Below are 10,935 nucleotides of genomic sequence, written 5' to 3'. Positions count from 1 at the left end.
CTTAGGAAATACGATTCAGCAGTCACAGGAACTATTCGTATGGTTTTTGTTTTAAGTAAGTAAAACATCCCTTTGCTTAAAGGAGAGAATGGGTTTTTTTACGATCAGCTCATTGCTTCCATGTTCTTTCTCAAACCCATGTATTTCACACACTTGCTCCAGCCAGACACTCCCAGGAGCTTCCCTGGACCAGGAGAGCAATGGGAAAGTGTGTGTGGGTGGGTGGGCGGCCCGTGAGGCAGTGGCCTGGCTGTCGGGGACAGAGTGCCCCAGTACTGAGCAGCCGTGTCGAGATGCCTCATTGTAAGGAGCCCTCTGGGGACTTTTTCTATGTGGGTAGCGGTAGCTTTACTAGGGTGATTTTCTAGGTGAGTGACTTCTGAACTGTAGTCAGGAGACCTGTACCTCAGGGTCACGGTTAAATGATGAGCAAGGCTGTACCCCCAGTCACGGGTCATGCTGCCACCTGTGCCCTTGGGATTCAGAGATGCCAGTGCGACAGGGAGAGGCCTGGCCGAGTCTGCGAGCGGGAAGAGTGGAGAGGGGTCACCCTGCTGAGTCACTGACAACTGTGGCGCTGGGCTTACCACAGAAAGGCGAGATCAGGAGCAAGGCGGGTGCTTCAGGAGGCACCGTCCTGTAGCCTAGGCAGCCTGCCGTGCGCTGGCCGCCACCTCTCGCTCAGGAATCCTGTCACAGCTCGCCAGCGGGCTTTCAGCCTGGCTGCCCTGACTTCAGAACCAACCTTTCCCAGGCCCAGCTCAGCCCCATCACTGCTCTGCACAGACCACGACCACCAAGGTGGCCTGCGGCTGTCAGGATGTTAACTGCAGCGGGACTGCAGACGGGTTCTCAGCTGCATTTTTTCTATGGTGAATACGTTACTTTTGTAACCAGAGAAAAAACATAAGATTGTGTTCTTGCTGGGGGAGGGTGTCCCAGGGTTAGCATTGCCTGGTGTCCCCCCTCTGCTTCAGACTGTGCTGCTGTGTGGCCCACCCACCTCACCCATCCCCAGCCCCGCCCCCAGGAGGAAACAGGCTGCGTCCTGCTGCCTCCCTGGGTCCCTGCTCTTCTGTTCCTGTGTTGTCTGTTCCCTGGGCACAGGGCCAGCAGATCTCACGCACAGGCACATGTGCTGCTGGATGCTACTGAATGTCTGACACCACTTCAATCGACGGTGAGTCTGTAGCCACAGAACGCAGTGAGTGTTTAGGCTCAGTTACTAACAGACGCCAGTGGGACACTGTTGGTTGCCTTACTTTAATGCTGACCTAGCAGCCCCGACAGGAAGCTTTAACATAAAGCCTTGACCCTGAGGAGCATGGGTGTGTCTTGTGAGCAGGTTCATGGCTGTGCTCCATCCTCAGCCCGCTGATTTTTGGTCTTTTGTCCTTTGATCCAGCAGCTCCCACGTGGATGTTGTACTGCTTCTGTCCTGGAGAAGAAGAGTGAGGTCCAACTCTGAGCAGACACCACGTCACGTGGCACAGGGGGCTGATGGGCGTAATCAGGTTCAGGGTGCCTGTTCCCTCACTGGCCTGTCCTGAAAAGCTTGTCGGGCGCTTAGAAAGGGCCCCACTGCCTCCAGCAGAAGGCCAGGAGCTGCACGGCACCTGCAGGAGGTGGCGGGGGCTGAGCAGGACCCACGTCCCCATGCTCAGTGTCCTCTCCAGCCAGCTTGGCCCCTCCCTCACGGCCCTCCCACCTCATTTTTCATGGGGGTGGGTTTCTCTACTCAGAAAGAAGCATGGGCCGGGCGCGGTGGCTCACGCCTGTAATCCCAGCACTTTGGGAGGCTGAGGCAGGAGGATCACCTGAGGTCGGGAGTTTGAGACCAGCCTGGCCCACATAGAGAAAACCCATCTCTACTAAAAATAAAAAATTAGCCGAGCGTGGGAGTGCATGCCTGTAATCCCAGCTACTCAGGAGGCTGAGGCAGGAGAATCGCTTGAACCTGGGAGGCAGAGGTTGAACCTGGGAGGCAGAGGTTGTGGTGAGCCGAGATCGCGCCATTGCACTCCAGCCTGGGTGACAAGAGTGAGACTCTGTCTCAAAAAAAAGCATGGTCACGGGGGATGTCTGGGCCTCTGACAGCCCTATGTCTGTGTGACACCTACCTGTTGACCCACCCGGCTCCTGGGGTGATGTCCCTGACCTGGGTGCGGCACTCACCTTGATGTTGATGCCGTGGGCAGTCAGGCCCCGGCGCAGGGTGTCGCATGCCTCCAGCAAGGGCTGCCTCTCTAGGAGCTGCTGCCGCCGGGCGTCCCCCGTGGCCTCAGGCATGGCCAGTGCAAACTGCCGGACCTCCTGCCGGAACCGCACCAGCTCGTCCACCACACCACGCAAGGCAGCCTCGCTGCCGTCTCCTGAAACGCACTGAAGCCAGCAGGGCACAGTTACATCCCCTGGAGACTGTGGATGCCCCCCCCTCCCCACCCAGCCCTGGGCTTCCCTGATTCCCTACAGCTGGGCCTCTTTCTGGGTCTGGCAGGGATGGGTACAGCCGGCAAGGCTGGGCCCTGGGCAAGTCTCCACTGTCAACTCTGAGCTTCTGTCGTCCAAGCAAGACTGAGTGACGCTCACTCGGGAGTTAGAAGGAAGGGCTGGGGCCGCACGCCGCCCCGCCCTGAACACAAGCGCTCCTGCGTTCCAGATGCCACACAACTGTGGCCGAGGTATCAGGAGCAACCTGAGGATGAGGCTGGGAGGCAGCGACTGAGCGCTTGCACACACGTTTCGGCAAATGGTCTGAGATTCACAGCCTCAGGTGCTGCGGACGGGATTTGCGCAGAAGGCCTCGTGCCGTCCTCCCACTGAGGATAGATCCTGGGGCAGTGTGGAAGGGGCAGCTGTTCCTATTTGTTGAATTCATGTGTGCAAAATAAACACAACATTTTACCTTGGTGTCAAACTACTTAAGCCTCATGCACCCCTCAGTTATTGCTTCCACGATAAAAGACAATTTTTGTTATTACAAAAATAAGAGCCCACAGTGGGCCCCGACATTGGCCCTTGCGGCTGGAGGAAGGTGAATGAGGCATCTTGACAAGGGCTGGAAGGTGAATGAGGCATCTTGACAAGGGCTAGGCCCAGCTTGGCCAGATCCCCCTTTCTTACTCAAAACAGACTCTGGAAAGCCGCCCCTAAAAATGAACATTTACATTGCAAAAACTTGGTCATCTCACACCAGTAGACTTTTATGTGATTGGCGATAGACGCTGGGCTGCCGGAAAGGGGGAAGTAAGTCTACCAGGTGATCAACAGGTATACAAATGAGCCAAACTTGGAAAAGACACTATAGTTCTCTGTTGAGAGCCAGTGAGATGTGTCTGGCCCAGAGCCAGGCCTCCAGCACACCTGCTCGGGCCCCAGTCCCAAGCAGTGGGACCCCCAGGGTGCCGGGCAGCTGGTCTAGAGTGGTAGCCCCCGTCCAGGCAGCAGCAGCTGAGCCACACCCCAAAAGAGCCAGAGCACCTTGTGCTGAGAATTCTACAAGGGTGTCCAAAGAATGACAGGGATGTTCAGGGACACAGCGCCAGCTCCAAGGGGCCTCCGTCAGCCACATACTCATACAAAGTGATGGTGGGGGACCTTGAGAATAAGGCAGGAAACCTCAAATCCGTATTGATACAATAAAGGAGTTCCAGGTGAGCCTGGTAAGGAAGGGGGTATTTTCATAGGATCCAAGTCTCCTTGCAAAAATGCTCGAGTTACAAAGGAAGAAGAGGGATGTGGAGAAGCCTGGCAGCGTCCACCTTCACTGCGCAGCCAGGGTGAGCCTTGCCGGGAAGGTGCAGGTGTGACTCGTGCCTGTCGGGGAGCCTGTCCTGTCCGTATGAAACATGCGCCAGGCAAGGGGGCTCAGGCCGCCAACTTGCCCTCAAATGGGTCAGGAAAAAATGTTCTCTTACTGTGCCTGTGACTTCTGCACATTCTGAGAGTCTTTCAACATAAACGTGTGTGCAGAGCTGGCGACACTCTGTTGCTGAGATGGACTCATCTCTGGTTCTGCGCACGAAAGTTTGCCAACTGCAGAAGTAGAATTGTGCAATTCCAATTAATAAGTATTGGCTCTGAGTGTGTTTACTTTTCCAGGAAAGTAACATGTTTTTAAACAGGTAAATACATTAGTGTGGCATCATAATGATCTATTCCAAGTTAAAAGGGTAAAGGTTATTGTCCCAGTATGGAGAAAATTCCAGAATTAAGCATTTAAAATAATAGGACCTACCCGTTGATTTGCCAGAGAAATTCCAACAGTTTCAAAAAACTGTTCAAAGTAAGAGATGATGGCACCAAACACAGCAGGACTTCTCGGCCCTCCAGGTTCCTGTAAGAGATGATGCCGCGGAAGCGCCTTAAAAGCAGTCTTGATGGCAGTGGGCAAACGGAATTCAATGTCAAAAGAGAAAGGCTTCAGCAGGTCACTTCAGTCTGGCCTTTCTCCTGGCTTCTATGGAGGGAGGACACAGCTCTGGCATCGGCTACCTCACTGCAGACCATACAACTATAGGTGCATGAGGAATTTGTGCCTCAGTTTACCCATCAGTCATGTGGGTGGTGACTAGCTCATCAGGCTTTGCGGATGAAGCATGACCATGGAGTATGGCAGGTGGCGCATGGTAGGTGGAGGCTGAGTGGGCACTGGGCTGGGTTTCTCAGAAAACGAGGAAATCCTGGCACGGGGCTCACGTCAGTCACCAAGCACAGAGACCCTTGTGTGACACTAGCCTTAGTTTGCAGGTGCCCCAGAATTGCAAAGGTTGGGAAGGAAATGCGCAGGACAAAAGCCAGCCTCTTTACTTGTCCCCGCCCCTTGCCACAAGAGGACCCTGTTGCCCTAGAGCTGGGCCAACCTGGTAGTGCCAGCAGCAGCTGCAGTGAAGGCAGGAGGCTGCGGACAGGCTGAGGAGGAGGGGCTCCCGTGCAGGAGCAGCCTGGCTGCTGGAGCTGCCCCAGCCTGGCCTGGCTGCCTTCAGTGCGGGGCAGCCTGTTCCTGCACCCGGCTGTGACTCAAATGCCCGCTTCCCTCAGAGGCGAGCCCTACACGTCTGCAGTATTTGGACCGAAGCCACCCGGCACGGGCACATGGCACCCTGCCCCACCTGAAACCCAACACTGCACGCAGCCAGGGATGGAGACCTCCACAGAGATGCTCAACTAACAGAGCACATGGCCAGAACCCACAGGTGTTTCCGGAGATGGGAGAGGCACGAACAGCCTCGGCTTCCCAGGTCATGAAAGGTCACAGGGCTCCTGACGCAGCGCCTCCCAGGGCCTGGCAGGGACACCCTCAGAAGTGCAGGAACCAAAGTCTGCCGCCACCTCCACGGTCTTTGTCCCACCCCCTAAACACTTTCAGTGACCCACGGGTCCAGGCTCAGACCCCTGGGTGCTTGGTGTGGTCATCACACCGGGGTGCAGACTGCATAACAGTGCATTGGGGTAATTGGATCTTTCCTTACAAAGTTCCCCACAAAAGCTCTCTGGGAAAGTGCCATGAATGCAATGGGGACATGAGATGTGTCCCCTGAGGGTCAAGCACACAGAATTTTGTAGTCTCAGGGGCTCCCGAGAGCTTGTTCTCCAGGTGGCCCTGAGGCCCGGGAGAGTCAAGCCCCAGGCTGGGTGCCATCCCGTGTGTCAGCGGCAGACTCGGGTTCCATGAGTTCCTCCACAGAAGCTGCAGGAGGCGAAATCAGCAGAGATCCCACCCAGCTGACATGAGAAAAACCCACCGGAGGACCCGACCCATGCCCGTGGCAGCAGGACCGCGAGGTCACCTGCTCATTGAGCTACCTTCGGGGCCGCCCTGAGCTGTCCGTTCCCATGGTGTGCAAGGCCCAGGATGGCATCAATCACCCTGGGTGTGTCAAAGTCATCTGCCAAGGCCGCCTTCACGGCCCTCTTGGTGCTGGAGAGCCTGAGGGAAGAGGAGAGAACAGTCGCAGCAGAGGGAGCTCCACTCTCCCCAGGAGGCCCCCACGCCAGTCCTTCCCCAGGGACAGACGCTGGGGGCTCTAATTTGGGGACTCTCTCTAGGTCATATTCCCAAAGACTTGAGTTCCTGAGTAGCAGAAAATTATGTAACATCAACTGCAAACTGTCATGTTACCCCAAGAAAAAGTCCCAGAACAGAGGTCACCTGTGACGCTTGTATTTTAACATACAAGACACACGTGGGCATTTTCATGATGGTTTTAAAAATCAATAGATATTGAGGGGAGTGGCAAGGAAGACTCGGTGGGGGAGAGACGACACGGCCGACCACTCACAAAGAGAGGTTGGGGAGGCCCAGCCTGGGGCTCCTGGCTGCCTACCCTGCTGAAGCGGCAGGGGTGGGTTGTCACCAAGACCATCCAGAAGACTCTGCACGCCGGGATGAATGTGCAGCACTGCCCCGGACACCCGTGGGTGGGGAGTGGAGGCGATGCTGTGGGCCCAGGCCTGTGTGTTTTATAGCTTTTGGCTCCTCATGGTCAGGACCGGGAGGGACAAGCAGCTCCGCTCCTCGCACAGGGAACCCGAGCCCAAAGCCACTCTGAGCAGGGGGCTCAGAGCCCGAGGGCCCCAGGCACACTTCCTGCCCAGCGCCCTGTCTCCCTGGGACGTCTTGGGAGCCCCTGACCCCACACCTCCTGTCCAGCACCCAGTCTCCTGTGGCCTCTGGGGAGCCCCTGACCCCACACCTGCACCTCCTTCCCAGCACCCTGTCTCCTGGGGCCTCTCTGGGAAGTCCCTGACCCCAAACCTCCTGTCCAGCGCCCTGTCTCCTGGGGGCCCCTCTTCCCCTTCAGGAGCCCACCAGCAGCACCCAGCAGGCCGCAGGAGGGGCGCCAGGCCGGGTGGGAGGCGGGCCTCTTACCTCTCCCACAGCATGGCTTCCCTGACGGAGCCGCAGGCCAGCTGCCCCTTCATGTAGGCACGTGCGTCCTCCAGGAAAGAGCCCAGCCCCAGGAGCAGCTGCTGAGCTTGGAGCATGGCGCTGTCGCTGTAGTTGATGGCTGAGGAAGAAGAGATGGTCACTGAGGCGGTGCCCACCATGCTGTGCCCCTGCCCCTGCCCTGGTCCAGCAGAACCACAGTGTTCTCTGAGGGCACCGCCACCCATGGACCACACGGAGAGAGGGACATATGGCCCTCACTGCCCTCCAGTGACCGCGAGTCCCTAGGCCCACTGGACACAGACCGCAGGGTCTGTCCCAGCTCAGTGTCACCCGCCCTGGGAGAACACGGTGGCGGTGGAGACATGCTCCCAGTGCTGCCAGCCAGGAGGTGCATTTCCACGGACGGATGGGTGGAGGTGCGGATGAACGGCTGGCTCTGGAAAGAGGAGCCCCGCCCTGGGGTCAGAGGCACCTCTAGAGAAGGCGCCCCTGGGGAAAGTGCCCGTGTGTGATGGGACAGCCCAAAGGAGGAGGGAGGAGCGGTCCCCAGACCTGGCTTTACAGTCTGTGGGTGTTTCTTAGGCCACCTGGATGAGGGGGCAGTTTCTGTTTACATCTGTTCATTTCTTGTGGTTTCTAGTCTACTGCATTCTGATGGGTAAGACAACAGGAGTGAATCGCTTTGCAGTGATCACATATCCTTGGATATCAGCAGAGCCATCCACACATTTCTAGAACCTTCTCGTGCCTACTCTGTTTCCCAGGCTGAGTCCACAGTCCATGCTTTTGAGGAGTGCTGCTTCAAACAGCTCTTTGAAAACCACGAGAATAAAAAGAGCCTATCTGGACACATATGCTGAAAATTACATCCCAACATGCCTACAAGTCCTGACTTCAAGACGAGAATTCCAAAATCAGACATGGCTTCAAGCTGGAAGCAACACAGTGAAAACCTCCCCCAGGGTTGTCTGATATCTTACTTAACATTTTTCCTTTTTTTCCAAATTCACTTTCAGTTTTTGCTTTGAATAGCTTGACAGAAAAGAGAAAAAGCCAGAAACCCACAAAGTGATCTGACAAAATTTAAAACAAAGATAATATTCGGGGACTGATAGAGTTGATGCATGGGAGGCTGTTAGAATAAGATTACCATTAATGACACAGCAAGAGGCATCCAGATGGGGAGGGGCAGACAGATGCCCAGCATGGAGACGCCCTCTGCCTCAAGGTCAAGGACAGCTGCATTTCTCCAACGAGGATTCTGCTCTACAGATGGGAGACGCTTCTCCAAAGTGTCAGCGCAGCACAGACTGCACGGGATGCCGCCACTGTCACCCTCCGTCTTCCCAAAGGTGAAGAAAGCATGTCTGGGAAGGTCCTGAACTCCCACACCATTCGTGGAGGGAAGCTCAGACAGCAAGTGACGGCCCAGCTCCTCGTGGCCACCTCCGACCTCGGGGGGTGGGGCAGTCGTGTCCACTGTGGGGATCCACATCCTGACTAACCTCGTGTTCCTAGAAATCCCTCACTGGCAGATCGGTGCCTCCTGAATCCCACCCAAAATTTCCACTGGGAATGTGTTCCTGAAAGAGCTGCCCAGGCTTGAAAAAGCCTCTTTTCAGACCAAACTTTGTATTCAAAGCTCAAAAAGAACTGCACACAATTAGGACAGTTATACAAGGTGCTGCCCCTAATCCTGCCACAATCTGTGAGAAGCGGGGCAGGAGCCTCCGAGGGCAAAGAGCCCCTGGGAAGGGATCCGCAGGGAACAGCTTTGAAAGGACCACAGCCCCCAGCCACGAGGGGAGCAAGCACGAGCCGGGGAGAGAGCTCTGCGCTTGCACATGGGATTCATCGCCGCCGCCTCTGCCCGTTTCCAGCAACACGGAGCCGGGCGGAAAGTTTCTCCAGCCCATTCGCCTCCCTGACTCTTCCTCTCACAGCACGGCTGGGCTGTTTTCATCGCGCATAAGTGCACACCACACGCAGATGCTGCACGAGGCCAGGTGAGCACGAGGCTGGCGACACTTCTTTCTCAAGCTCGTGCACCTGTGAGCGCAGGTCCCCTGGGCCGATGCACTGCAGTTCCACCCAGGGGAGAGGTTCAGACCACGTCTCAGAAAACCTGAGTTTGCAGTAGAAAGCCAACAATGTGGCATCAGAGCCAGGATAAAGACATGGCCCAAGGTACCCTTTTGGTGGTCAAAGGTGCAAATGTCTGTGTGCCCCACTCAAGCTGACAGAGCCACAGGCTGGGTGGGGCCTGTGCCAGGCCACAGCCCGGGTAAAATTCTGCAGGCACAGCACAGGGGAGGCAGATGCATGGGACCAGCCCAGGGGCTCACCCAAACCCACCAAAGCTTTGTGTGTGACATAAAGTGTGCTGGCCAGATAGATTCACCCCATGGGGGAATGAGAATAAACTATGTTTCGGCTGCATGTCCCCACCCCCATCGTCTTCATTAAAAAGGTGAAATCATCAATTTGGAGCAAGAGAGCTACATAGGAGGGACAAGAAGGGGGAGAGGGAGGTGGCATGGCAACAGCAGCGGCCCAGGGCCTCAGCAGTGTCAACGGAGCAGAGGGGACACCAGAGGCCAGAAGGACAGCAACCCTCGCTCACCAGGAAGGAACTGTCACCATCTCCAGAGGACACTGGCCCTGCTCCTGCAGCACTAGCCATACACTGGGACCTTATTGCCAGTTAGGTGGTCAAGCCAGGCAAGGCAGTACCACTGTCCCCAGCCTTCACTCGCCACCAGGGATGCAGCTCTGGATAACAACTTTTTTTTTTTTTTTTTTTTTTTTTTTGAGACAGGTTCTTGCTCTGTCACCCAGGCTGGAGTGCAGTGGTGCGATCTCAGCTCACTGCACCTCTGCCTCCTGGGTTGAAGTGATTCTCCTGCCTCAGCCTCCCGAGTAGCTCAGATTACAGGTGCATGCCACCAAGCCAATTTTTTGTATTTTTTTCAGATGGAGTCTTGCTCAGCCGCCCAGTCTAGAGAACAGTGGCATGATCATGGCTCACTGCAGCCTCTGCCTCCCGGGTTCAAGCGATTCTCCTGCCTCACCCTCCTGAGTAGCTGGGATTATAGACACACATCGCCATGCCCGGCTAATTTTTGTATTTTTAGGAGAGACGGGGTTTCACCATGTTGGCCAAACTGGTCTCGAACTCCTGACCTCAAGTGATCCACCTGCCTCAGCCTCCCAAAGTGTTCAGATTACAGGCGTGAGCCATTGTGCCAGGCCTTTTGTATTTTTTGTAGAGATAAGATCTATGTTGCCCAGGTGGGTCTCAAACTCGTGGACTCAAAACATCTGCCAGCCTCGGCCTCCCAAAGTGCTGGAATCATACACGTGAGCCACCATGCCAGGCCAGTGCTAGACAACTCCTGGCCAAGAGCCTAGCCCGGGGCAGCAGGCAATTGTGCAGCATGGCAGGAACCGTCATCACCCATCCAGGAGACCTCGCTCTGCTACACACTGTTCGGGGAAGTGCTATCCCTGGGCAGGACAGGCAGGGTCACGTTTGAGAGCTCCCATGTGCAGGGGCCGTGCCAGGCTGGCCCCTTCCAATCTCCCAGTTCACACAGCAGGAAGCCGAGGTGCTGCGGGTTCACGACTTGTCCAGACCCACAGAGAAGGAGTGGAGAGGACTCGAGCTTGACGAAGAAGCCCACATCTACTACGGGCTGAGCCCGGACCGGCGCTGGGATCCCTCGTCCTCTGGGTTCACTCTCAACCCGAACCATAAGGCGTACAGCAGCCTCACTCACAAGGTTCTGCTTATTCTCTGGCCTGCATTTTGCTGTTCTCAGTCCTGTCAGAATGACTGTCTCCGAGCTGGGGAGGAGTCCACTCCACGCGTGCTCGGCTCACCTGAGCGGTAGCTGCTCCGCAGGCAGAAGAATCGGAAGGTATCCGGGGAAAAGGTCTTCAGAAAGTCCTGGTAAAGCGAGAGACAGGCAGTCACGAGGCTTTGCTTTTACACTTCGCACTGTTCAGAGAATGTTATTTACTACAATTACATGAGTTCTCTC

At 56.0% G+C, this 10,935-nt stretch overlaps 1 protein-coding gene across 9 annotated transcripts in view; it reads right to left on the bottom strand.

Moving 5' to 3' along the window:
* Nucleotides 1-1,244: 1,244 nt before the first annotated feature.
* CARS2 (cysteinyl-tRNA synthetase 2, mitochondrial) overlaps nucleotides 1,245-10,935 on the bottom strand; it is a 64,268-nt gene continuing 54,577 nt past the window's right edge. For 3 of the 9 annotated variants that reach the window (XM_055244665.2, XM_055244666.2, XM_063618628.1), the window contains 6 exons: nucleotides 10,775-10,841; nucleotides 6,872-7,010; nucleotides 5,806-5,929; nucleotides 4,238-4,336; nucleotides 2,176-2,382; nucleotides 1,245-1,438 (listed from right to left, as the gene is read on the bottom strand). In XM_055244665.2, coding sequence (XP_055100640.2) covers nucleotides 1,367-1,438; nucleotides 2,176-2,382; nucleotides 4,238-4,336; nucleotides 5,806-5,929; nucleotides 6,872-7,010; nucleotides 10,775-10,841 — 708 coding nt within the window. In that variant the 3' untranslated portion in view covers nucleotides 1,245-1,366. The other 6 variants (XM_063618625.1, XM_063618624.1, XR_008651358.2 and 3 more) reach the window with 6 other exon arrangements.

The sequence above is a fragment of the Symphalangus syndactylus genome, chromosome 15 (assembly GCF_028878055.3).
Source record: "Symphalangus syndactylus isolate Jambi chromosome 15, NHGRI_mSymSyn1-v2.1_pri, whole genome shotgun sequence".
NCBI lineage: Eukaryota > Metazoa > Chordata > Mammalia > Primates > Hylobatidae > Symphalangus > Symphalangus syndactylus.
The sequence above is the reverse complement of the archived record's forward strand: the minus strand, read 5'-3'. Positions and strand labels throughout refer to the sequence as shown.